A 27917-nucleotide genomic window follows, 5' to 3' on the forward strand; every position below is an offset into this window, starting at 1 on the left:
CTTGGCATTCACGTGGGGTGGATCATTTCTCTTGGGGTGGGACTTCCAAGTCCCCTGTCTTAACCTCCCTCACCCCCAACCCCTATTCCCTACCAGTTCCTACACTGCTTGAAGCATTCCCTATCAATGTGTAAAAGCAAATAAAAGGAAGGCTATGTTAGCAGATCCCAAATGTAAATAGAAATGACTGTGTCGTTATGCTTTAGTTTAAATTTGGTTCCTCTAGGGCAGAAATGACCCTTGATGCCTTTGTATTCCCCCATTGCCCAGCACCTGGTAAGAGTACCTGTTCAGGGGACTTTTGTCGATTGGGTAATTTCCACAGCTGCTTGTCTGCATTCATCTTAGTTTCAAGGTGACCTTATGTGGCCTTAGGGAGTACATGGCTCTCCCCAAATGCCCTATTATCTCACAGGATGATCTGTGATGGTACCAAATTCTGTCCCCTTGGAAACTTACCTTGAACTTGCCCTTTGTCCTTTCTGGTGTGATCTGTCAGTGTCCGAACCTCTGTTCTGTGGTGGGGGGAGGGGAGGCGGAAATGCAGGAAAATGCTTCTCTCCTTGGAAAACCAAGGTCCAGGAAGGAAGTGCCATGAGCCCGGGAGCCACGAGTGCTGATTGGAAGCTGTGGGTTTGAGTGGGTGATTGGTTAATAAATTAGAGGGGTGCACTTGGGCCTTTCAGTTTGTAAATTGCAAAATGATTGAACATCTTGTTAGCACAACCGAATTAGTCAATGTTGTGTTTCAGCGGCACGTGCCGGTCCTCCAGGATGAGTTATCAACTCATTTCTCCGGGTGGGTTCACCATGGACTCCTGAGTTTTCTCTCTGATTTTTTTATGGTGGGGCTATCTGGGGAAAATGTAGAGATATTCCTGTTCTCATGGCTCTTCTTCAAACCTGTGTAAGGATGATTCTCCTTCCCTGTCATCTCCGAATCGATGGCAGTCAGCTGTGAGCTCATTAGGACATGTGGTGTGTCGCTTCATTTCCTGACCCAATAAATTAAGTCATCTGCAAAGCCAGGGAAAAGAGAGCGGGGTCAACTGACTTCCTGTCGGCCTCAGCTTGCATGCCAGGTCTTTGCTCTTCTCCTCCTTGCTTTCTGCTTTCCATGGGGTTGAGTTTTCTTTATCTCCTTCACCCCACCTCCTCAAATGGAATTTTGAACTTAAATTTGATTTCTGTTCTTTTAGTGGTCACGCTTAGACGTCGTGTGTCTTCGTAGTGACACCCGCCTCTCCTGGATTCCAGTCTCTGCACTCGGTCCCAAGACTAACAAGACTCAGTAAATACTTAGTATTCTAGTTTTACATTTTAAAAATCCTAATATCAGTCTTTGTTAATAACCATTTACCACTACTTCTTGTATCTGATGCCCTTCCATGAACATCCTTCTCCATTTCTTGCAGCAGGAGTCCGTGACTGGTAAACTGTTTTAAGCATTTGTTTATATAAACCTGTCTTTATTTTGCTTCTCTCAATCCTGAATTCAGATGGATCTGGGTTTCTGAGTTTGTAGTAATTTTTCATAAGTAAAAGGCCAGTCTGTTTCCTTCTGGCCTCTTCTGTGTTGATTTGATTTCTCCTGTCAGGTGATCTGTTCAAACAATAATCAGACACTCTTTTCTCTCTAGTTATCCATAGGTTCTTGTGGATTCCTTTGTTTTGTGGCTGGTATGCAACTTCTCCTGTCTAGGAAGGAATTATTTTTATTTGTCTTGCTCTTGAGATTTGTTTTCCTTCTAGAGTCTGAGGGTTTGTTTTTCATCAATACTGGGGAATTACAGCCGTGATCTTCTCAGCTCTATCTGGTACTTTCTCTGCTTTCGCCTTCAGTGGTTACGATCAACCATTTGTTGGACTGTGCCCTTCTGTTGCTCATGGTTCTTGTTTTTGTATCCGTTGTCTCTTTATGACTCTTTATGAATGTGCTACAGTCTCGGTTACTTCCTCAGACTTCTCTTCCAGTTCATCAGTTCTCTTTTCAGCTGAATCTAATGGACTGTTTCACACATCCACTGAGCTATTTTTATTTCTATGACCATATACATACATTTTTTAAGTTTATTTATCTTTGAGAGAAAGAGAGCAAGGGAGGGATAGAGAGAGGGGGCAGAGGACCCAAAGGGGGCTCTGTGCTGACAGCAGAGAGCCTGATGTGGGACTCAAACTCATGGTCCGTGAGATCACGACCTGAGCCGAAGTTGGATGCTTAACTGACTGAGCCACCCCCGGGCACCCCATGACTATATTTTTTATATCTGGAATTTCTATCTGGTTCTTTTCTTTATGCTTTATGTTATTACTTTTATGTCAGTAATCATTGAAGTTACATTGGTATTTGCACTTCTTTTCCCTCACTCTCTTCCTAATAGGCCAGTACTGTGTATTGACTCTGGTAGTGCTTTTCTACCATATTAATCCATTCATCTCTTCTGCCCCACTTGTATTTGGTTAATAATTTCAACCGGGCATTCCAGAGGGTCCTGCTGAGTCACAGAAGATCTGTCCAAGTCAGAGAGTAAAGTGTAAGATAATGGCCTCTGTTAGAAACCAGGATCCTCTAATTTCAAGGTCATTTACCCTATTAGCCCATCCATTCTTACAGTCACAGTGAATTCTGCCGTGTAAAGGATTCCTGTTTTTCTCCCCCAATTCTTTCATATGTATTGAAGTCCATTTCTTCTATCCTTATAATTTAGAAAAAAGGGGGATTAATTGAATATGTATTACTTACCAGACACTCAATGTCAGAAAGCTAATCAGTCACTCAGAAGACGGGAAAATTCAGGGAAAAAGAATGTGTTAAGCATTCCATTCATACCTGGCCAGTTACATGAGACTGTACAAACTAATGAATCTTCCTGAGCTCAGCTTCTGTGATATATTTTGGAGCTCTCAGACATGCCTCCCAGAATGGTCATTTGGAAACTCCATTAGCACTCTGAAATTGCTTTCAATTAAAAGTGTAATGCATAAGCTGGATAATAACAAGCAGAACAGTATGGTAATGAGCTTAGGCAGCAGTATATCTTATGAAAGTGAGCAAGACTTTGCTGAGGAATATTTTCAAAGGCTGTCAGGTTCGGAAAACCAATAGATCAAAAGTATTCCAGGCAATGGCTGTTTACTGGGGCAAAAACTCATGTACCTTGTTACTCCTGTTACCAGATAAATATATTTTATTTTATTTTTTTATTTATTCATTTTTTTTACAAATAGTTTATTGTCAAATTAGTAGATAAATATATTTTAAAAAGATGTTTAATGGATGCCAAGTGCCAAAGGTTGGGAATATTCAAACTTCCTGTCGACCTGTTTGCATGCTATCCTTGATCTTCAGAGAGGTAGGAAGACAGTAGATAATGGACCACCACTTGTTTTAAAGTGGTTTGAAAAATCAGGTTCTTTGTATTTCAGACTACTGCAAAAAATAGCCTCAAATTCAGTAGAAATCCTAGAGGGCATTGAAAGCCAATTTTCCCAACCCTTGAGTAGCAATTGCCGAGCACCTTGATTGAATAAATAACTACGGTATGCACTCAGTCACCCACGTTTGTTTGTTTTTGCCTCCTCTGTTGCGAAGACGCCGTGTCCACATAAACTAACAGAGCCCATCTATCTCGGCGGTATGAATTTTATGTCAGTTGTAAAAAGGGCCAGGCCTGGCTTTCATTCAGCAATGAGCAGGCACAAGCGGCTCTCTAGTTCAGTGGAGGAAGGGGAAATCTCATGGAGAAGGTGGTTAGTAGTGTTGGTTGGGTTCCAGACACTTATTCTGCATCTGAACTAGCCTTTGACCAGGGCTTTGAGTGGTTTCTAAAGGACTTCCAGGTGTCCTCTGCCCATGTATGCAGCTAGGGCTGTTCAGTTGTGACAATAGTTCTGTTTTACTTGCCTCTTTTTTAAATCACTGTCGTGGACACTACATATTATTGGCTGGTAGATGTCGCTCCTGACTGTCAAGAAAGTTAGACAGGTCTGGGAGGTCCTGGGACCTTTTCTTTGTAAGTCTGGATACATCTTCTGTGCTCTTTGGATCTGACGTTTCCCACATTTGAAATTAACTGGTTGACTTAGAATTATAAAATGGCAGCCTTTCAGAGCTTATAAGGGTCCTTATGTGTCAGTGTAGATGATGGGAGTGAAGCCCCTGATACAGTGGCTGGACCAGGTCTAGGGCCAGTCTCCTGAGCACCCACCATCTCTTCTTGTCCCACAGAATTTGCATGAGTGAGTGGGTTTACATGAGGAGATGAAGTAGCAAGACAGAGCAGGGGCCACACAGGCTTTGGGCTCCCATAGCCCTGGCGCCATTACTGAATTGTCTTTGTGAACGTGGTCAAGTTTATTACTCTCTCTCAGGCTGTTTCTCACCTATAGACGGGGAATAATCCTTATGTCATGGGTAGTCATGAAAAACGAATGTGTTTTTTTTTGACGTGTACATCTGTGCTTATGTAACATTTACAAACCTGCAGAGCCAAGCGGTCGTTTCATCAGGAGGCTGCCCCTCACCTTCAGGGTGGCCCCAGGTGCGTGGCTTCTGACCAGGGAGGAACTTGGGCTCTCCGATCCACACCTCATGACCCAGGATGGTGTCTCTTCAGTCCTCCCCTTGGTGGTTGGTGGGGGAGCGGCGGTGAGGGCGGCATTGACACTTTCTCTCTCTCCTTTTGCCGGCAGCCATCTACCACACCTGCGAGGCCTCCAACTTCCAGTGTCACAATGGGCACTGTATCCCCCAGCGGTGGGCGTGCGATGGCGACATGGATTGCCAGGATGGTTCTGATGAGGACCCGGTGAAGTGTGGTAAATGCAAACGCATTAGCCTTCCCCTGCTGCTTTCCCAGTGTCTGCTGTTCAGGAAAAGAGGCAACAGATGGGCCGGGGATTGGAATACGGCTCTTCTGTGCCCACTCTGACAACCAGAGAAGCCCTCCCAGGTTCTGTATGGCATTGCGCAGGATGTGTAGGAGTATGTGGTATGGTCTTCATTGTCAGGGAAGCCATTTTGCCTCATTGCTTTTCCATCACAACCTTGAAGCACAGAAATGGAAACCAGTGAACCTACCCAGAGTGCTAACTACATAACTATAGTCACCAAAGACGGAAATGACAGTGTTCTGCCAGAACTCAGCCAACATTTTCTCTGTAAATAGAGTATTTGATGGCTAAGAGTTCTCTATTATGGTCCTCTGGTAAGATGGCTTACCATCCCTGAAGGTAGCATAACTGATTTAGAAAATAAATCTGAGGTCATCAGTTACCTTTGCAAAATAGCAAGCACACAGACACAATATATAACATCCTCTTTTCAACCAAATATCTTTAAGGTCCTCTCTCCTTATCCTTTCTCTTTAATGTCTGTCAGAAACAAATCCCTGTGTCTCTGCTCATAACTTTCTGCTCACAGAAGACTTCAACACTCCTTGGCCACCCAGTATGTATTTTCCATACCAAGCAATTCTTCCATACCAGCTGGGTGTCCTCAGTTAACTCATTCCTTACACTGTCTTTCTTGGGATAGAGTGAGATTTCACAGGGGAAGGGTGTGGTCCCCAGCACTGCCCCTGACTTCAGAGGTCCATCACAAGCCTCAAACTGTCACCTGAACTTCTGACCGACCAGCTGTAAATCCACATTCCCACGTCCACTTCTTGGGTTCATTGGTTTGCTAGAATGGCTCACAGAATTCAGGGAAGCACATTTTTCTAGTTTATTTGAAAAGGATAGAATGAATGCCTTGATGGAAGGCATGCGTAGGGCAAGGTATCGGAAACGGATGTGGAGCTTCTGTGCCCTGTCCGGACCTGTCACTCCTCCAGCCTCTCTGGCTCAGCAACCTGGCAGCTCCCTGAACCCCATACTTTTGGGATGTTGATGGAGGCTTTGTGGCATAGGCCTATGTCTCTATCCCTTGGCCCTTCCTGGAATATGGGGGATGGGGTTCAAAGTGGCAAGCCTCCTATCATGGCATGGTTTTTCTGGTGATCAGCCCTCATCCTAAAGCTATGCTGAGTCCATCTAGCGTTGCCCCATTAGAACAAAGAACACTCCTGTCACCTATAAAATTATAAGAGTTTAAGAGCTCTGTGCACTAACCAGGGGCAGAGACCAACATATATATATATATATATGTATATATACACGTATACGTATATTCCCTGTTACTTTGCACCGTACATTCCAGATCTTCATGGGATGGTCATGTCTACACATCACATACTTTTTTCCTCTCATATCTCAATATTAAACAAAGGTGTTTGCCACTATCTGTATTTTTCTCCAGTTATCGTTTTCATGGCAGATGCGTATTCACTTTGGATTTCTCTGACTTAGTTTACTTAGTTGCTTCCTGGTTGGGCATGACTGTGCTTTTAATTTTGCACTGTCCTGCATAGTGAAATTACTTCTGTCTTTGGAAATGAAGGTTTCATTTTTCTTGAAGGTACTTCTCAGGGTATGTTCTCTTGGTATGGAATTGCGGGGTCAGACGTTCTGATGTGTTTTCATGATTCTCGTTAAGTGTTGCCATATTGCATTTCCAAATGATTATGCCCAAAGCATCTCTATCAGGAACGGAGTGTAAGTTTCCCCAAGTCTCCCTTGACCTTACATTTTAGCTCTTCAGTTGTTTTCACTAATGCAACGAATGGGAGTTTGTCTTGTGTAATTTTAATTTTATACTTTTTAGAAAAAGCTTTAATAGTGACATTAAATGTGGTACTCACTCACTGTTTCTGTTTGATGTCCATAGAGTAACTTCCTAGGCAGGGTGACTATTAAGGGGATTAAAACACATTTTCTTGCCTCACACACGACCCTCCCAGAGCTGCTGTTCTCAGAGCTGGATTTGCAGTGGCCGGTGACTCACGTGCTAGAACTTACGTTTAAGCCTAACGTCCAGCGACAGCTCTGTGTTCAGGAGAAGGGGTTACCTCACACTCAGAATTCGCTGCTAAGTGTAAAACCTAAGGTTCTTAACATTTCTAGGATGGACTTCGTCCAAAGGACTTTGGTTTAGAATTCCTGATGAATTAAGATGGTGATTTATGAGAGCTTTAAAAGACCAGGGTTTATACTCAGGATTCGCCGCCTCCTTTTTTTTTTTTTTTTTTTTTTTGTTAAACTCACTGAAGCTTTTCTGGAAAATCCATACTCAGTTTTTTGAGTAGGTGACATGTTTTCAAGGTTCAAAATGGAAAAAAGTATCATGAGGTGTGGGGTAAACCTTTCTCTCCCCATCTGCCAGATTCTCCCTGTGTCCGCCTAGGAAACTATGGTTGGAGATACTTGTAGGATGTTTTTGTCCATATGTGCACATTTAAATACACTGTGTATTCTCGCTCTATTTTACACAAGTAGTATGTGATGACTGGTGTTTTGCTACCTTGTTTCTTTTCACGCAACTGTGTGTCTAGCACACGTTTTTTACAGAGTGCTCCTTCAGTCCCTTTGTAACAATCCGGTGCTCCAGTGAACATACAACAAAGTCTTATAGAGTCCCCTATCGTTGGACACGTAGGTGGCCTTCAGTGTTTTACAAAAAGCGTTGTAGCTAATACCCTTATACCCACATGATTTTTCACTTGTGTGTGACATTTGTACAATGGCATTGCTGGGTCAAGGTGTGCGCACATTTGTAATTGGGACAGCTGTTACCCATCCCCCCCTCCATAAGAGTGGTACAGACATGTCCTCCCTCACCACCACCCACCCCTCCGCCGATGATGGCTGCATGTGCCTGCCTGTTTCCTGTCCGTCATTTCTCTCCACTGTCGGACTGCATTTCAGAGAAGAAGTGCAACGGCTTCCGCTGCCCGAACGGCACCTGCATCCCCTCCAGCAAGCACTGCGACGGTCTCCGGGACTGCTCGGATGGCTCCGATGAGCAGCACTGTGGTGAGTCCTCTCCTGGCGGCGGGGGGCGATCGTGGAGAGGTCGCAGCTCGCTGGACACTGGTGCTTATTTGCAGGGCGTTTGGGCATCCACCCGTCGTCTTGAACTGAACACTTACTTCTCCTACTCGCCTGTTGCTGATTATCTCTTGGGTACCATTTTCGGACCAGGGGACCCTTTTACCGCCCCCCCCCCCATTTCCTTTAGACTCAGAGAGACTTTCTTGGATCACTGGTGCGCATGTCTGAGTATGCTTTGCTCGGGTGCCTCCATCTCCAACCCCAGATTTGGAAGTAATTCATCTGGAGCATGGCCTGAACATGAGGATCTTTTTTTTTTTTTTTTTTAATATTTGTTTATTTTTGAGAGACAGAGACAAAGACAGAGAACAAGTAGGGAAGGGGAGAGAGAGACACACAGAATCTGAAACAGGCCCCAGGCCCTGAGCTGACAGCACAGAGGCCGACACAGGGCTGGAACTCATAAACCAGATCATGACCTGAGCTGAAGTTGGACGCCTAACCAACTGAGCCACCCAGACGTCCCTTGATCTCTGGGACCTTTAAAAAGTGCCTCGGGTGGTTGTGATACGCAGTCCAGGTTAAGAACTGACATAATAGTGCAGGGTTGGCAGTCGGGCCTGGGGCGGAAAGCCAGCCTGTATGTGGTCTCTTCTATTAATGGATGTTTTCTGTAAACACAGACACCCCTGCTTGTGTGTCCCTGGCTTCCGGCTGCTTCCGTGCCGCCGTGGCGAGTGGAGTAGCTGTGATAGAGACTGTAGGGGCTCCAGAACCCTGAGAGCCTGCCCCCTGGTTGGGTTGCTCCCCGTTCTCCAGGAAATAGAATGACTAGGATGTGTGTGTCATATACGGAGAGATTTGTTTTCAGGGATCAGTTCGTGCAGGGCCTGGCGAGTCCCCAGATCTGCAGGGTAGGCCGGCAGGCCGGAGACTCAGGGGCAGGCTGATGTTGCAGTTCAAGTCCGAAGGCCATCTCCTGGCTGTGTCCTGCATGGCATTTTGTCTGCATGGTGTCTCTTTTTCGGAGGCCACTGCCTGCCCTGGATGGGGCCCCACCCACATGAATTCACTGAACCATAATGACCTCTTTAAAAGCAATTAAAAGGGGCCTTGTCCCCAAATACATTTACAGTGGGGATGAGGGCTTTTACATATGTGTTGTCCGGGGTAAAATTCTGTCCATCGCTGGTCCTTTATAGAAAAAGTAGTACAGAGTCCGTATTCTTTTTTTTTTTTTTTAAATGTTTGTTTATTTTTGAAAGAGAGAGAGCAAAGCAAGTGAGGGGCAGAGAGAGAAGAGAGAGGAGACACAGAATCGGAAGGAGGCTCCAGGCTCTGAGTTGTTAGCGCAGAGCCGGACGCAGGGCTCAAACTCAAAAACTGTGAGATCAGAACTGAGCTGAAGTCGGATGCTCAAACAACTGAGCCACCCGGGCACCCCGAGAGTCCGTATTCTGCGTGGTCATGAAGTCATGAGCGATGTCAGACGGGCCTGGGTGTCTGTATTGCTCCACCCTCATTAGCTGTGTGCTTTTGGAAAACGTTTAATGCTGCCGTCCCATCCCCTCTGTTCTCATTTGGAAAACGGGACAGTAAAATCTCTCATAATATCGTCCCGAGGGGCGCCTGGGTGGCTTAGTCGGTTAAGCGTCCGACTTTCGCTTAGGTCATGATCTCGCGGTTCGTGGGTTCAAGCCCCGCGTCGGGCTCTGTGCTGACTGCCAGCTCAGAGCCTGGAGCCTGTTTCAGTCTGTGACTCCCTCTCTCTCTGACCCTCCCCTGCTCCCGCTGTCTCTCTCTCTCTCTCCTAGAAATAAATAAAACATAAAAAAAAAAAAAAAAAATATCGTCCCGAGAGCTGAATGTTGTACTTCCATGTCAGGCGCTCTCACTCAGGGCACCGGTGAACGTGGCTCTTATGACTATTTCCTGAGTGTGCACCTGTCTGGGAGCCCTTGCTCACGGCCGGCGAGGGGGCCCCACCAGCTCCCAGTGCTCACGCCCTCCCCCCTCCCCGGACCCCTTCCAGAGCCCCTGTGCACGCGCTTCATGGACTTTGTCTGCAAGAACCGCCAGCAGTGCCTGTTCCACTCCATGGTGTGTGACGGGATCGTCCAGTGCCACGACGGCTCCGACGAGGACACCGCCTATGCAGGATGCTGTGAGTGGGGCCTGCGCCACTGGTGACGCTGTGGGGGAGCGGGTCACTCTGGCTTGCAGGCCTTGCCCTTTCTGAAAAGACTTCTCTCTGTTGCTTCAGAAGTAGTGCTCTTTGGTTGTTGGTATACGTGTCAGGGGAAGGCGCGAAGGTCCGAGGTCTCGGCCCACACAGCCCCTTCTCCGGCAGGCCTTTCGCGCGGCCCGCCACTCTAGCGGCCTCGTCTGGTTCCAGTGGCCTTCCCCGCACGACTCAGCACTTCACATGCTGTGTTTTTATTGGACTGCCTGTCCCTCCCTGCCGGAACGTGGGCTTCACGAGAACAGGACCTTTGTTTTGTTCACGACTATGGCTTCCGTTCTATTTTTTTTAAGCTTATTTATTTTGAGAGAGACAGAGATGGCACAAGTTGAGGGGAGCAGAAAGAGAGGGAGAGAGAGAGAAAATCCTAAGCGGGCTCCACCCTGTTAGCACAGAGCCCGACCCGGGCTCGAACCCCCAAACCACAAGATCATGACTTGAGCTGAAACCAAGGGTCAGATGCTCAACTGACTGAGCCAGGCGGGTGCCCCTGGAGCCCCGTTCTTAAAACAGGGCCAGTGGCAGCTACTTATCCTGGCGGCTCTGGCCGCCACCACAGAAGCCCACAGACTGGGTGGCTCAAACGACCGAAATGTGTTGAGGCCAAGATGTCGGCAGGGTTGGTTGTTCTGAGGCCCTCTTCCGTGGCTTGCCGACGACTGCCTTCTCCCTCCCATGGTCTCCCCCCGTGCCCGCCCGTGTCCTGCTTTCCTTTTCTTGTAAGGACACCAGTCCTGTCAGATTAGGGTCCACCCTAAGGACCTCACTGTAATTCCATCGTTTTCTTTTTTTTCAATTTTATTTTCTTTTTTTTAATTTTTTTAATGTCTTATTTATTTCTGAGAGAGGGAGACAGTGTGAGCAGGGGAGGGGCAGAGAGAGAGGGAGACACAGAATCGGAAGCAGGCTCCAGGCTCTGAGCTGGCTGTCAGCACAGAGCCCAAGGCGGGGCTCGAACTCATGAACCGTGAGATCATGACCTGAGCAGAGGTTGGATGCTTAACTGACTGAGCCCCCCAGACACCCCTAACTTCATCACCTCTTTAAGACCCCGTTTCCAAGTATAGTCGCCATCTGAGCTCCTGAGGGTGAGGCCATCAGTTGGCTTCTGTTGTCCAGGAAGCCTGTAGCTGGTTTGTCTCTTGGAGGGGGACATTTGCTGTCTCCCCATGTTTCCATGGGGTGGGGGGGACACTCCTATGAACTCATTGATGCAGTGGTAACCTGGAACCTTGTTCCTCATCTAGCCCAAGACCCTGAGTTCCGCAAGGTGTGCGATGAGTTCAGTTTCCAGTGCGAGAATGGAGTGTGCATCAGCTTGATCTGGAAATGCGATGGCATGGATGACTGCGGCGACTACTCTGATGAAGCCAACTGTGGTAAGACCCCAGACCCTCGGCCTCTCGTCCCTAACCTCCGCGTCTCTGCGATTCCTGTGGTTAAGGAGGTCACTCTCGGCACACTCCCACACGAGCTCTGCTTTCTCAGCTCTAGTTTCTGCCAGCTCACGAGTGAGCCTCCATGTAAGGAATCAAGTCCCAAAGTGGCAGCCATCACCCCCCGACAGTAGGCGTCGGGGGTGGGGGGATGTTTATTCCCCTTCCTTTTCTTTCCCCAGCTGGGAAGTTCACATTCTGTCTAAGGAATACAGTAGAAGAATTACAGTAAATATTTCAGAGTGTGCTTCCCTCTCCCCACGAAAAGTTACAGATTCCACAGCTTTTTCCTCCTTAAGTTTAAATTCCACTTAGTTAACATGCAGTGTGGTCTTGGCTTCAGGAACAGAATCCAATGATTCATCTCTTACATGTGACACCCAGTGCTCATCCCAAAAAGTGCCCTCCTCAATGCCCATCACCCGTTTAGCCCATCCCCTGCCCCCCTCCCCTCCAGCAACCCTCAGTTTGTTCTCAGGGTTTAAGAATCTCTTATGATTTGCCTTCCTCTCTGTTTCTTATTTTTCCTTCCCTTCCCCTGTGTCCATCTATCACGTTTCTTAAGTTCTACGTATGAGTCAACAGATTCTGCAACTTAATAGAGTCATTGTCCCTGTCGGGGTACTATCAGTAGTTAGACCATCCCTTTGATAAAGTGTCAGATAGTCGGGTATTATTTTTCAGATAAAGAAGCCTGGCTCAGAGAAGCAAGAGTTGGGATCCACGAAGATGGGCTTGTCTTTGTGGATATAGATCTTTGCCGCCCACCGAATCTTGGTAGGGTTGTGCGGGCTGCCCACTGGTGCGGGGCCAGTGACTGACGGTGTGGCTCATCTCCCCCAGAAAGCCCCACGGAAGCCCCGAACTGCTCCCGCTACTTCCAGTTCCAGTGTGAGAATGGCCACTGCATCCCCAACAGGTGGAAGTGTGACAGGGAAAATGACTGTGAGGACTGGTCCGACGAGAAGGACTGTGGAGGTAAGGGTCCTGGGGCAGCCCCCGACCCGGACGCGCCGGCACAGCGCCACCTTTCTGCACAGAAAGGTTTTGTCAGTGATTGGGGGCGGGGGGGGGGGGGGGGGGGGGGACATAATAACTTCCTGAATTCTTTTCTATCCCCTCCCTCTTTGAAAACCAGTGTGACTGGTTTCTCCTGCTTCTGAGTATTTTGCAGGCCACGGAAAGCCCTCTGGAGCCTGCGGACCAGCAGCGTCCCCATCTGCTTGGGGCTTGTTAGAGGTGCAGTGTCTGGGGGCACCTGGGTGGCTCAGTAGGTTGAGCATCCAACTTCGGCTCAGGTCATGATCTCACAGTTTGTGGGTTCAAGCCCTGCATTGAGCTCTGTGCTGACAGCTAGCTCAGAGCCTGGAGCCTGCTTCAGATTCTGTACCTCCCTCTCTCTCTGACCCTCCCCTGCTCACGCTGTCTGTCTCACTCTCTCAGAAATAAATAAAACAGTAAAAAAAAAAAAAATTTAAAAAAAAAAAGGTGCAGTGTCTGGCCCCACCCCACACTTCCTTTCTGAGTCAGCATCTGCATTTTAACAGGACCTCCAGATGACTTGTGTGCCTCACCACCTCTGGGAGGTGCTGGTGTGCAATGCACGCCCAATACTCTTCCTCTCTGGTGCTCTCACGTCCGAACAGGGTCTCAGGAGGGTGCTGTATTTGAGCATTCACCAGAACTGTGTTTGGCCTCAGTGCGATGAGTTCTCTCAGCCTCCCTCTGCGTTCCGAGTCCCCTTCCCTCCATCCGCCTGCAAAAGCACTGAGCCTCTACTGAGCAAGAGCAAACTCATTCGAATATTAGCTCGGAATATTCGATTCAATAGGATGGGTGAATCTGCCCCAAGAAGGGAAATAGATTGCAGCGTGTTCTGATGCCTCATTATAAATGAGTTTTAGATGAGCTGTTCTTCAGAACCATGCCTGACGCTGCCCCCCCTCCCCCAAGCCAGCGTAGTGAGAACTGAGACAGCCACACTACGTGTGGGACACATTGTGGTCTGAGACCATGGCTTCCTGTGACTCTTTGGGTTTCCTTGCTTGTGTTTTGCTCAGATTCACCCATTCTTCCCTCCCCAACTCCTGGGCCCACCACGTGTCTGCCCAATTACTTCCGCTGCAGCAGCGGGGCGTGCGTGATGGACAGCTGGGTGTGCGATGGGTACCGGGACTGTGCAGACGGCTCGGATGAGGAAGCCTGCCCCTCGCCTGGTGAGTCCCCGCCCCGCTCTCTCCCTGGGCACCTGTGTCTGGGGCCAGACCCTTGGGGGAACTCCTTGGGCACAGCGTCCCCTGCCTTCCGGGACCCTGTGCTTGGCGGCCAGGCTGCTGCTCACTTGCAGAGCAGGGCAACCTGGGTAACTCTACCTAGAGTGTCTCTTCTCCTATAACCGCCTTTTGATCTTCCTGCGTGAAGAGGCCAGTCCCCCCTGGTTGCGGGCGGGCCACCTTTGCGTCCTTCTCCACAGGAAATCACAATGAGAATTATAGGGGAAGTGTGTGTGTGTGTTACACTCCCAGAGGGGAGAGTCCAATTTTCCTGCCTGCAAGCTGGCTGCCTGCCTCCTAAAGGAGGGCAAGCACTGCCATCTAGTGGCCGAACACTGAGAGGCACCTGAAGGTGTGGGCAGTACCCATGTTGCTGGGGGGCGGGGGGTTGGGGAGGAGGGGATGGAGGGGAATGTAAACCCTGAGACCCCTGTCTAGTACATGCCCTTAACTGCAGGCAGGACAGAGGTGAGGGTGATGTGTTCTTCCCTCAACAAGATGCTATTGCAAACTCGGTTTATGATGAGAGAAGAGACAATTGTTGGCTACGCTTCACAAATCCTTTTCCCAGCAAACTTTGAGGTGAACACTCATTTTACCCCTTTAGGACTCACCCATCCCATTGCTTCACTGTTTAACGTCATCAGTAGCTTCCTCTCGTCCCAAAGATAGATCCCAACCCTCGAGTCCTGTTTTCAAGGCCCTTCCTTTCCTGCTGCTGTTGCTTCGCACTTGTGCTGAGCTGGGTTCCTCACCCTCATCCCCTCTGGACAGACCCGCTTCCCTGCTGATAAGTGGGGTTTCTGCCTCACCAAAGACCTCTCTCCTCCATCCTTCCCCGCTCTGTGAAACCCACCGCCCGTCACAGCAAACGGAGGCATGGATTTTGTAGCCGAAAGACACCTTGATGTGTGCTCAGTTCTTATCAAAGAAAGTCTGGAACGAAGACCACCTGTAAGGGACATCACTTGGGACATTTGTTAAAAAAAAAATACAGAATTAGGATTTCCGTATAGAACTCAGGAGCTCCCCAGGTGACCTGGAGGTTCACTAAAGTTTGAGATTTCTGCTTGGAACACGTACACTGTTATTTTCCATCTCGGCCTCAGCACTGTGGGGCTTTCACCAAGCCCTGTAGTTGACATAATTGATCTCTTTTCCAGTCTCACGTTTGCCCATTGTCCTTTTGATCCCTCACTATGACCTGTCACGTGCTGCTTCCTGGTCATTTCACGTGTGGCCGTCTTTCTTCTCCAAGTGACTCTGCGGAACCTTGTGTTTTGGGATCGTGCTGTGTACCCCTTGGAATCCCCACTTTGCTTGTTACAGTAACAGCCAAATAGTGTCCTAAAAATGTTTCTCAAAACAAACTATAAAAAAAAAATTTTTTTTTTAAATCTCTGTCCTTGGCCCCTAAGACCCAACTATCTGGTTTGTGTCTCGATTCTCCTTCTCTCAAAATTGTCTTTTGGTTATTGAAACTCGGAGCAGGGTATTAACGGACTCTAGCAAATTCTGCTGAGTCCAGCGAGCAGATTCCCTTTTGGATTTTCCGTTCAGTTTCTGTGATTCCTTTTGTAGGGACGTCATCAGTGCAGATTTAACTCAGGTTGTCTCAGGCTCTCAGGTCTGGTTTCTTCATTGCGAGTCTCCTAACCGGTGTCTGGGTCTTGTGTGCCTCCCGTTTTCAGTTTACCTTCGGAGAGGCCGCACGGTGATGCGTGAACTTGTCCTCCCCAACTTGGAACCTTCTGGCGGCCCCCCTCATTGTCCAGGCAGTAGTGCTATGATGTGCGTTGGCCTGACTTTCTAGCCTCATTTTTTACTGCTTTTCCTTGTGCACCCTGTTTTTGCAGAGTAGTTCTGGGGGTAGGAGAGGCCCTTTTGAAAATCCAGTTAAAACCATGGAATAAGCACAATATCGCGAAGTTAGTCATTGGTGTTTGTTATTGTGTTCGTTAGCTCAGGTTACAAGTGACGTTGGCTGCCGCTTTCTTCCTCTCCATCACCGCTGAGGGTAACTCTCCCCAAGGTCCCTGTGTCAGTGATTTCTAATATTTCCCTTCAAATTGCCCAGATCTCCCACTCCGGGCCCAGGGTTCTCCAGGCCCACTGCGTGCCCCTCCCCTGGGCCTTCACCGCCCTCCTTGGGATCTCTTTGCCTTCCTCCTGGTTCAGATTTGCCGCTTCCTGGGTCTCACACTTTGCTTTTCTCAGTTTACTCCCGTGTGTTGTTGGAGCACACCCTCTGGTAGCTTTGTCGGGTGCGTACGGTGACACAGCAGCCAAGGGCACAGAGAGGACGGCCTTCAACATGTATGTGTCCTAGGCTCGCTGCTTGGATTTGTGCCTGTTGCTCTCGATGCCTGGGCCACAGGTGCCTTACGGGACATGGTTTCTCCATCCTAAGGACTTGTTTTACTTCTCTCATGTTGGGGCTCCTATTTTCTATATCCCAGATTTCTCCCCTCTCCCCCTTTTTTCCAGTTTAACCCCACCTTTTGGTAGAGCACATTTTCCAGAAGGTTCTCGAGAACAGGGGAGGTATCACTGAGGTCTTACTTATCTGAAAGTGTTTTTCTTCTGTCTTCAGAGGTGATGGACAATTGTTGGTCTGGGCTTGGAATTTTAGGTTGTCGGCAATTCTCCTTAAGAATTTGGGAGGCAATGTTCCATTGGTGTTGAGCCGCTCTTGAGAAATCCAAAGCCATTTTGATTTTGAGCATTTATATGTCACATTTTTTTTAATGTTTATTAATTTTTGAGAGACAGAGCATGAGCATGGGAGGGGGAGAGAGAGAGAGAGAGAGAGAGAGAAAGAGAAAGGGAGATAAAGAATCCAAAGCAGGTTCTGGGCTCTGAGCTGTCAGCACAGAGCCTGACCCGGGGCTCGAACCCACGAGATCATAATCTGAGCCGAAGTCAGATGCTCAACCCACTGAGCCACCCAGGCACCCTCTGTTTTTGTTTTTGTTTTTTTAACTCTCTGGAGGCTTGTAGGGTATTGCCTTTGGCTCCAGTGTTTTGAAATTTCACAATGATGTGCATTGACGTGGGTCCCTTTCCATCCAGTGTGGTTGGACAGACACTGATAGGCTCTTTAATTCTGGAAGTTGATGTATTTGAGTTTGGAGAGTTTTCCTCGAAATATTCCATTAATGGTATTTTCTTTTCTGTTTTCTCTTCTGGGAACTCGTGTCATTTATGCATTGGATCTACTGACATGGTCTCTTTTCTATTTTTTTACATTTCTTTATCTCTATTTTTTTTCTCTTTTCTGGAAGATTCACTCTCTTGTTCAGCTCTCCTACTGAGTTTTCCATTTCAGTTACCATGATTTTAATTTTAAAAGATTTAAAATTTCTAGGGGTACCTGAGTGGCTCAGTCGGTTAAGTGTCCAACTTCAGCTCAGGTCATGATCTCACAGTTTGTGGGTTCGAGCCCTGTGTCAGGCTCTGTGCTGACAGCTAGCTCAGAGCCTGGATCCTACTTGAGATTCTGTGCCTCCCCCTCTCTCTGACTCTCCCCTGCTCATGCTCTCTCTCTCTCTCTCTCTCTCAGAAATAAATAAAACATTAAAAATAATTTTTAAAAAAGATTTAAAATTTTTAGTACTATTCCTTTTTCATGACATTTTGTCCATTTTCATGTAAATACCTGTATTCTTTCATTCTGAGCCTATTAAGGGTATTTATTTTTTGAAGTTTTCTTCTTACAAAATCTGTTTTCTCCAAATTTTCTTTTTTTCAGGGGGAAGGGGATCTGCACTGGTTTCTGTCTTTCATGTCAGAGGTTTCCCCTGGATAATCCTGAGTTGTTTGCTTGTGTTTAAGACTGTGGATGAAAACACCACTAGGAGATTCCTTGCACATAGGTAGACTCATAGCTTTGAGTTTCATGGTTGGGCTGTTTGTTTCTTCATCCGAGTTCCTTGAGGGTTTGTCCCCAAGGCTAGTCAGTTTCCCTAGAGAAGACTTTTACAGTAATCACTGCCTAGAGAATAAAGTTGTCACTGGCAGGGTTTATGAGGAAGGGGACCAGGGTCCTTGCATTCAGCAAGCTGTGGGTGTAACCCCTTTTCTTCAGTACAATATTCTTGCCCTTAGCTGGGCCTGTCTAACCAGCCCTTTTTACCCTCCACATTACAATGCTCTGGTCTTCTGTGAGAATGATGTACCGGACAGTAGGCTCATGATGGGGCCAGTGGGAGCGGGGGACATAGGGAATCTTCAGTCTCTTCCCTTATCGTCTTTCTCCCTCTTCTCTCCTAGTTCAGAGACAAGACTTTCCAACGTTTTGAAGATTCTGTGATGTTGACCTTCCAGGTTATTTGCTTCCTCCTGTGACAGCTCAGGGTGGCATTCAGCCTCCTCTGGTCTCTTGAGTCGCTTACCACTATCTGTTGACATCCAGCTTCCAAAATTAGATGCCCACGTCTGGTCCATCCGCCTTCCTTATCCAGAGCTCACCATTGTCTCCAGGCCCCCATCGTCATTCCCAAAGCACTGTCCTTTCCTAAATTTCCTACCACATCGAGTTGGTTGCTCTTGCCGACCGGGTCCCTCAGTACTGAAAAATGAATTTTTAAAAAAAACCCTCTTCTTCCAGCAAATGTCACTGCTGCCTCTACTCCCACTCAGCGCGGGCGCTGTGACCGGTTTGAATTCGAGTGCCGCCAACCAAAGAAGTGTATCCCCAACTGGAGGCGCTGTGATGGCCACCAGGATTGCCAGGATGGCCAGGACGAGGCCAACTGTCGTGAGTAGTCTCAGAGGGATTCGGTGCTGGGGAGGATTTCTGCAGAGCAGGAGACCCTGTTATTCGTGCTTCCTTTCTCATGATAACCTTGTGATTTTGGTATTGTCTCCCTTTTAGAATTAGCAAAATTAGCTTCAGAGAAGATCACCTTGTCAGTACCAGGTGTCTGTTGAGGTTTCTTCATTATTTGTCTATTTATTTAATTTTTTTAACATTTATTTATTTTTGAGAGACAGAGTGCAAGTGGGGGAGGGGCAGAGAGAGAGGGAGACACAAAATCCAAAGCAGGCTCTGAGCTCTGAGCTGTCAGTACAAAGCCTGATACAGGGCTCAAACTCGTGAACCATGAGATCATGACCTGTGCCAAAGTTGGACACTTAACCAACTGAGCCACCCAGGCACCCCATTTATTTATTTATTTTTGGACAAGGCTGTGACCTTTTCAGCATGCCGCATTCAAAGCTCATATAGGGCGGAATATTCTGAAACAACAGAGAGACGCTAAATAGGGAATAGTGTAAAATTCAGATGGACCTCTGGGACATTAAAAGAACAAGGCAGCTTAATCCCATGCTCCCTTCAGATGATAGCAGGACCATTTTAGCCAAATAAGCAACCACACAGTAAGACGACATTGAAAATAATTAACAGAGAAATGCATTAGGAACTTCCTCCTGCGTAAATTAATTCATTAATTGGTATTCTTTTTTTTTTTAAGTTTATTTATTTTGAGAGAAAGCGAGTGCTGGTGCATGTTGGGGAGCAGGGGTGGGAGGGGCAGAGAGAGAGAATTCCAAGTAGGCTCTGTGCTGTCAGCATAGAGCCCAACACAGGGCTTGATCCCATGTACAGTGAGATCATGACCTGAGCCAAAATCAAGAGTTGGACACTCAATCAGCTGAGCCACCAAGGCGCCCCTAATCGGTATTCTTTAAATAAGTTTTTTTTAAAACTGTTCGAAATTGGTGTTAATCATAAGGATGGTGCCTACTTAAGGCAAATAAAAATGTGCTTCATCTTCAATTTTCCTCAATCCATTATTCTGAGAACCCTATCAAAAAAGGAAATGAGCAGCGCCTGAGTGGCTCAGCCAGTTAAGCGTCTGACACTTGGTTTCAGCTCAGGTCATAATCTCATGGTTTGTGGGTTCAAGCCCCACATCAGGCTCTGCACTGGTGGTGCAGAAGCTGCTTGGGATTCTCTCTCTTTTCCTCTGTCTCTCCCCCTCCCCTGCATGCTCTCTGTCTCTCTCTTAAAATAAATAAACTTTAAAAAAAAAAAAAAAGGAAATGAGATTACCACGATGATTCTTCTCAGAAAAGCTGGCCTCTGAAGGCCACTGCATCCTGCTCTCAGTACTTATTAATCATTTATTTAATTATCAGTTGAGGAATCTTCAAAGATTAGTAACAACTATATTCTCAGTTTCCAAAACCTACATTTTGCCACTTTAAAAATGTTGAGACTTGTTTCATAAAGAAACCTCAGGCATCCACCAGCTTTACAATCAGCTATAGTTTGATTATATTTTACCATGCAGAATAATTCTGTGATGGGGATCTTGGCATTTTCTGAAACCATGCCTTTCGTGGGGTTTGTCTCTGACTCTTCTACATGAAATGAGCCCTGTCCATCATCCTGTTATTATTCCTCTCTTTATGTTTCTTTGTAGTTTTTAATCATAGTCTAAAATACCAGAGTTGTTGGCTGTTTTTCTTAATAGAAAAGACACTCTATGAGGGTAGGTCCTTTGTGTTACACATCACCATAGTCTTAGCATCTTGAATAGTACCTGATTCAAGGTAGGCCCTCCATGAATATTCACTAGATGGATAGATGGTTGGGTGGATGGGTGGATGGATAGATGGACAGATGGGTAGATGGATAGATGGAGGCGTAGATGGATGAGTGGATGGATAGATGGATGGGTAGAGGGATAAATGAAGGGGTAGAAGGGTGGGTGGATGGGTAGGTAGATGGACAGATGGGTGTCTGGCTGGCTGGCTGGCTGATGAGTAGATAGTTGGTAGGTGGGTAGGTGGATAATGGGTTGCTGGCTTCCTGGATGAGTAAATGGGTAAGAGGCTGGTTAGGTTGATGGATAGATGGAAAGGTGAATTCCATCTTGAGTTTCTTATACTGTTGGGTCTCAAACATTTTCGTTTTTTTTTTTTTTTTTTAGAATGTTTGATTAAATTTTATTCTTTATTTTTTATATATTATAGCTACAGTCATGAAAGTTTCCACAGACACTTTTTCTAAATGCTCTAATGCAGTTTTATTTGTAACCAGGCCCCCCTTCCAGCTTCCTCAAAGCAAACCAGTGTCTACTCAGCATATAGCAGAACTCAATAATATAATGATTTGCCAGGAGATGGGGGATTATGGTTTGTAAAAAGCCTCACATTTCCTTTCTCTCATTGCGAATTACTCTGGTAGAGAGCTCTTTTAAAAGTATATTTAATTGCAGTCTATACTTCCACACTAGAGACATGCAAAGTCTTTAATTCTTCCTTCACACGAGCACTTGCCATTGAGGATGGTTGTTAAAACATTCCACCCCCCTTCCACGCCTGGGTCTCTTCATCTCTAGCAACATTATCCCTCGATCCCTTATCCATTCCTGTTGCTGTCCTGGTTCTCTGGTGAGAACATTATCCAGTTTTTCTACCTCCCTCTCTAAGTGTGGTTTTCAGAGGTGGATGTGGTGTTTCAGATAGAAAACAGCCTAGGGGCACCTGGGTGGCTCAGTCGGTTAAGCGTCCAACTTCGGCTCAGGTCATGATCTCGTGGTTCGTGGGTTTGAGCCCCATGTCAGGCTCTGTGCTGACAACTCAGAGCCTGGAGCCTGCTTCAGATTCTGTATCTCCCTCTCTCTGTCTGACCCTCCCCTGCTGTCTCTCTCCCTCAGAAATAAATAAAAACATTAAAAAATACATATTTTTTTAAAGAAATTGGCCTTATTTGTTCTTGTCCTAGAACAGAAGTATCCATCCCTGGCCAGTTCTGGTGAATCACTGTGGAGTTTGTAAATGACTGCATACAAGCTAGATGGGTTGACTTCAAAGCTCTTGCCTTTCCTGAAGACAGAGTCCAATTGTTACTGTCAAACAGGCATTGCGGTGCCCTTTGGGGGTTACTGCTCCTCATCCCAGAGGTGTATTCTTTTCATTAATTATTTTAATGTTCATTTATTTTTGAGAGAGAGGGAGGGAGGAAGTAAGCAGGTAAGGGCCAAAGAGAGAGGGAGACACAGAATCCAAAGCAGGCTCCAGAATCTGAGCTGTCAGCACAGAGTCCGACGCAGGACTCAAACCCATATACTGTGCGATCGTGATGTGAGCTGAAGTCAGACGCATAACCAACTGAGCCGCCCAGGCGTCCCCAGAGGCGTGTTTTGAATCAGAAGCTGATTCATTCGGAGAATGCAGACCTCTTTTCCTAAACACAACAAACCATTGCCACAACGTGGCCCTCCCCTGTGTTACAGCCACACACAGCACCTTGACCTGTATGAGCATGGAGTTCAAGTGTGAGGACGGCGAGGCCTGCATCGTGCTCTCTGAGCGCTGCGACGGCTTCCTGGACTGCTCAGACGAGAGCGATGAGAAGGGCTGCAGCGGTGAGTGTCACCACCCCCGGGGCCCTGGGCTCTGCCTCAGCTGTCCCCTCCCCCACTCCAGCAGGCCCCCTTGGGAGCCTCTCCTCTGTCTGAAGAGGAGACTGCTTTTTGCCCAGTGTTGGAGCACCCGGTGAAGTGAGGCTTGTCCTGTCTCTGTTGGCACTTGAACTTGTCCCTGTGAGGGAAACGCTGGTCTTGGATTGGTTCTCCATGGACATCCCGCCTCGCGTGGATGCACCACACCCCCAGAGCCCCAGGCTTTGTGGTGGGGCGAACTCAGTCCTTGGGTGTGGAATGCTTTTAGGGAGCATCCTGGTCCCTTTGGGCTGTCATAACAGGACACCACAGAGCGAATGGCTTATAAACAATAGAAACTTCTCACAGCCCTGGAGGCGGGAAGCCCAAGGTCAAAGCACCCACAGATCCCGTATCTGTTGAGGGCTCATTTCCTGGATCACAGATGGCGGTCTTCTCTGTGTCCTCACACTGGGGGACAGGGGAGGGAGCTCTCTGGGGTCGCTTTGACGAGGACACGAATCTCATTCACAAGGACTCCATCCTTATGGCCTAAACACCTCCCAGAAACCCCATTTGTTAACACCGTTAGGTTGGGGATTGGGATTCAGCATATGAATTTTGGGGTCACACAAACAGTCTGTAGCAGTAATGGATCCTGTTATGACACAGTTCCCTGGACCTGTAGTGTTTTCTGTTGAGAAACAGCTGACCTCAGTGCAGCCAAGGAGGCAAAATATCATGAAAATTTCATGACCGGATATTTAAGAGACCCTGGGGGAGGTTGTACAGGAAGATTTAAACTCTTTTTCTGGAATGTCTTAAGATGATGACAGTGGTTTGACCACCTAGATCATGATAGGTTGGCCTAAAAATCAAAGGTACTCTTTGTCCTTTGAAGTCCAAGGATACCATGTTACATCCCCTTTTCTCCATCTCTCTAGATGAACTCACTGTATACAAAGTACAGAACCTTCAGTGGACTGCTGACTTCTCTGGGAATGTAACTTTGACCTGGATACGGCCCAAGAAAATGCCCTCCGCCTCTTGTGTCTACAACGTCTACTATAGGTGAGTCCTATCTTGGCCATGGGAGAAGAAAACAGTGTCCTTAACCACCACTGGATGTTCTGTAAACTCGTGTGGCGTGCGCTCCATGGCTCCCCACTCGTTGGGGCAGGCATCCACACCCTCACGTTGCTCTGACATGATGGCATCTTTATTTCTTTGGCCAGGGTGGTTGGAGAGGGCATATGGAAGACTGTGGAGACCCACAGCAATAAAACAAGCACGATATTGAAAGTCTTGAAGCCAGACACCACGTATCAGGTTAAAGTCCAGGTCCAGTGTCTGAGCAAGGTGCACAACACCAATGACTTCGTGACTCTGAGGACACCGGAAGGATGTGAGTGTTACTGTTTATTTTTATGGCGTGCACAAGATCTTAGGTGGGGTTTTCAGAGTCCCTCAAGGATGCTCACCAGTGTGGGAACATAATTACATGCTCCTCGTACATACGGAAGATTTGTGGTGAAGGTTTATGGTCCCACCTGAGTGGTTGACTGTGTATTCCCCTTATTAAGTCCCATAATGTTTTTCTCCCTTAAGCTAATTTCAGATTGTGCCCAACATTGCCTCCTTTTGCATTTCCTATCTTGTTCTTGTCCCTACCTTCTGTCTTAGGTATTTCCCAGTACTTGGGATTGTGAGATCATCATTGTGAAAACATGAGGCATGTCAAAAGTATTGAGGCTAAGTGTTAGAGAAATTTTACCGAAACTCACATGTCCTAGAGAATTCCCTGCATCTTCCTCTTTCACGGTAGCTGACACTGGGTGACCGTGCAGTTCTTCCAGTGATCCCCTTTACCAAGGTTTTGTGAACTTTTCATTTGCCAGTGCCCGCTCTTTCACTTGGATTGTGGTTGGAGACATGACTATTAACTCACGTCGATCTTAATGTCCATGCAGATGCTCACACGTGAAATAGAACAGATAGGTGTATCTGGGTGGGTTGGTATACATGTGTGTATTTCCACGCTTTGTCAGCTGAGAAGGCCTAGACAGAGAGAGGACTCCACGGTAGCAGCAAGCGCACCTGTCGCCAAGACCTAGGTTTCCGTGCCATTCTTCAAAAAAAAAGACCAGTGCTCCTTGAAAAGGGTGATTCCAGTGCTAGGGTGGGGCAGCTATCAGATGAGCCTGCAGAAAGCAAGGAAGCGCGTGTGTATTATGACTTTGTTAGATGAATGTGTGTTCAGTAGAGCCCCGGGGTGCCAGATCATCAACAGAAGACCACAGAGGAGAATGGATCAGAGAGATTTATCATTCATTGGTTCCCGAGGAAGAACACAGCACACCCTGAGGGGCCATGTAGGCAGGGGGAAGGCAGGGTGCAGGCAGAGAGAGTGGCAGGTCTTGGGCACATACCATTTTTAGGGTTCATGGGTGCAGTACATTGGGGTTCCTATGCTAAGGCCGCATTGGTCAATTCAAGCCAAAAAGGGGGGTAAAGCTTTGTGGACCGCCCAAGGGGAAGGTCCAGGGAGGCGAGGGAGACCGTTGATCACACAGGCTGCTGGGAAGTCATATCAGGAACTCAGATTTGAATGTGTCTCTGTAGGCTACTTTCTGGGGCATGCGCTTGCATGAGGGGCTAGCTTCGGTTTAAGATGCCTGCAGACTGCTTGGCCCAACAAAATGGAAGCTGAGGTAGCGGGATGGTACTGCGAAGGAAGACCTTAGCTAAATTTTTGACACCATGGAGCTATCTTTGAAATACCCCACTCATTCATTTTCTTCCCACAGATAATTAGCTGAGCACCTAGTATTGCTCAGGTGTTATGTTAGATATGGGAGCTTCAGGGGAATGAGAACTTGGAAGGCTTGCCGACCACCTGTAGTTGATGAATATCATTGTTTTGGCTTTCTGGGGCTGCTGTAACAAACTGATGTGGACTGGGTAGCTTACATGACCGAAATCTGTCTTCCCACGATTCTGGAGGCTGGGAGTCCAAGATCAAGGTGCTTGCAGGGATTTTTCTTCTGAGGCCTCTCTCTCCTTGGTTTGTAGATAGTATCTTCTACGTGTGTGCGTGCGCGCGTGCTCGCACGCACAGGAAGAGTGGGTGGGCACCAGTTCAGCCCATAATATTTATTGTTTGTGGCTTATCCACATGGATAAGTTTGCCCAGAAAATATTATAGCTGGTTTTCATGAATGGCTTCTCACTTGGCTCTTGAAGGTAAAAGGGAAGACCCAGAAATGTTTTGGCCATGCCTGTGCTGAAGTAATGCAGGAGCCTGCTTTGAAGGTGATCCCGTTCATTTGGGTACAGAAATTCTGTGCTGTTAGAAAGCCCTACTCCTCTGTGGTCAGGCCCGTGGTGCTAGGGTTGTGTGAGAGAAGAGTCAAGGCAGCAGGTGTTCTGCTTGGCAATTAGGATCTCAGCACTAAACACCTAGCGCCTGCAGGTGACTCTATCCTGCAGCCCCGGTGAGTCGCACACCTACATCACACGCGATGAAGCACAGGACACCTCACACTCCGGAAGAGCAGAAAGGTTTCTCTATGTGAAGGCCAAGCTACCTTTACCAGTGGCTTCTTCCCAACACTGGCTCTAGATTCTTTCTAGTCTTTGTTTTCCATCTCAGGGAAGTTCCTCCCATTTACCAACATGCAGATGGGCTCTAACCCTGCGTTGACTCTCTTCTAGTGCCAGACGCCCCTCGAAACCTGCAGCTGTCACTCCACAGAGAGGAAGAAGGCGTGATTGTGGCCCACTGGGTTCCTCCCATCCACACACATGGCCTCATTCGAGAGTACATTGTAAGCATCTGCACGGCGACCGTGTGACGCAGATTGTTCTGTGTGATTAGCGCTTGGTTTGGGGTAGCCTGGTAAATAGCGGTCTGCCTGTTAGAGCATTTTACCCCCCACCCCCCTCTCTCCTTCTGCCTCCTTGTCAGGTATCAGGATGTCCCTGACCATCGGGTTCCTTACTAATGATTTTTTCTTCTCGCTTCAGGTGGAATACAGCAGGAGTGCTTCCAAGATGTGGGCGTCCCAGAGGGCTACCAGTAACTTCACCGAAATAAAGAATTTAATGGTCAACGCTCCATATACCGTCAGAGTGAGTGTTAGCACCCATTGTGTCCATCCGGGCAGCCTTAGAGTGTGAGAGCTGAGCGCTCACCCTTATGGACTGCTTAGTAGTCTGCTAAATACCCAGCCCCTTACGCTGCGAGGCTGTCATTTTTTTCAGCCTCTTAAACCGGTGCCACAGAGAACTTGAAATCAGAACTTCCCTCAGATAACCGAGAGTTTATGGTAAATGCAGCTTTATCTGCTTCTCACCCAGATTTTCTGCTAGGGTTCCAGCTCCCACACTTCTGCACTTACCACCTTTCTGCTGATTCTCAGGTACACAGTGCAGAGCTACGGTCTTGGCATTTATAAGCCAATACTGCAGGGATCTTAAGCAATATATTACTAATACCTTTAGCAGAAAAGAGAGAGATTCTGTGCAGAACATGTTTTTTGGGACCCTTAAGTGCACACACAGACTGCATGACCCTGATCATTTTCCCATTATTGTTTTCCTTATGTGTGTCTGTATGGGCCCACGCCTCCATGTGCACACGCACCCCCTGCCTTCTAGAAGAACCTTGACATCCATCAGTCCACACAAATGCCATCATGTCCTCACATTCACAGCCCCCTGTGCCCAGGTTCCTCTCATTAACCCTTGTTTCAGTTGATGGGGCCTCTGAGTGCCCCATTTGCCACCCTCAAGGCCACAGTCTCAGCCCTGTAGCTCACTCGGGACCCTTGCTGTATGGCACATTGCCTTTATTTTCTATTAATTCACATTCTGATTTGAAAAGGTGGCTGCGGTGACTAGCCGTGGAGTCGGAAACTGGAGTGATTCTAAATCCATTACCACCGTCAAAGGAAAAGGTAAATGGGTCCAGTGTTCGCAGATTTAGAGAAGAGAGAAACCCTTTGGAAATAACTTTCTGTATGACTGGGCAATGGAGACACTGAGATGAGAAATCTTCACACATGCTCCTTCTCCCCCACGTGCACCCACATCCAGGTGTTTCCATACTGCCTTAGATACAAAGTTTCTTCGGGTGATGCAGAATGTCTTCCTCCTCCTCCTCCTGAGGGTTTGTAAGGATGCAAACATACAAAGGGATTTCTGAATCCCTCATGCCCAGCTCTTATCCTCATGCACTGTATCCAAAATCGAAGGACTCCTTCCTTCTTGCGAAAGGTATAGGTGATTTTGTCCGTGTCCGTTGATGGTGTCTGTAAGGGCACCCGGCTGACCCTTGCGACTTCCGCAGCGGTGCTGCAAACGGCATGGAGGTGGTGGTTCCTAGCACCAGAGCGGAGCCTAGAGATAGCTGACTGCCCGCCGAAGGCCGGCCCCTCCGAGCGCTCGCTGCTTTGCCCATCAGCCCATGTCACAGAACCCTCAGCACCCTCACAGCCCCCATAGGAACAGATCAAGAACCAGAAAGTGAAGTCACTTCCCACGTGGTCCATAAGGGGCAGAGGGCTGGGATCCAACTCCAAAGGCTGTGTCTTTCTCCACTGGGCTGCCCTGCCCCACCCCCCGGGCCAAGATGCGTGCC

At 47.6% G+C, this 27917-nt stretch overlaps 1 protein-coding gene across 2 annotated transcripts in view; it reads left to right on the forward strand.

Annotated features, from left to right (window-relative positions):
- SORL1 (sortilin related receptor 1) overlaps positions 1–27917 on the forward strand; it is a 172919-nt gene that overhangs the window by 120154 nt on the left and 24848 nt on the right. Inside the window, exons 26-38 of one of the 2 annotated variants that reach the window (XM_039228694.1) lie at positions 4693–4818; positions 7804–7911; positions 9962–10093; positions 11419–11550; positions 12451–12585; positions 13668–13823; positions 18490–18639; positions 22130–22261; positions 23221–23347; positions 23512–23681; positions 25991–26103; positions 26303–26407; positions 27162–27234. In XM_039228694.1, coding sequence (XP_039084625.1) covers positions 4693–4818; positions 7804–7911; positions 9962–10093; positions 11419–11550; positions 12451–12585; positions 13668–13823; positions 18490–18639; positions 22130–22261; positions 23221–23347; positions 23512–23681; positions 25991–26103; positions 26303–26407; positions 27162–27234 — 1659 coding nt within the window. Of the gene's footprint in view, positions 1–4692; positions 4819–7803; positions 7912–9961; positions 10094–11418; positions 11551–12449; positions 12586–13667; positions 13824–18489; positions 18640–22129; positions 22262–23220; positions 23348–23511; positions 23682–25990; positions 26104–26302; positions 26408–27161; positions 27235–27917 lie in introns of both variants that reach the window. The other variant, XM_039228695.1, reaches the window with a different exon arrangement.

The sequence above is a fragment of the Hyaena hyaena genome, unplaced genomic scaffold (assembly GCF_003009895.1).
Source record: "Hyaena hyaena isolate Hyena2069 unplaced genomic scaffold, ASM300989v1 scaffold_34, whole genome shotgun sequence".
In the NCBI taxonomy this organism is placed as follows: domain Eukaryota; kingdom Metazoa; phylum Chordata; class Mammalia; order Carnivora; family Hyaenidae; genus Hyaena; species Hyaena hyaena.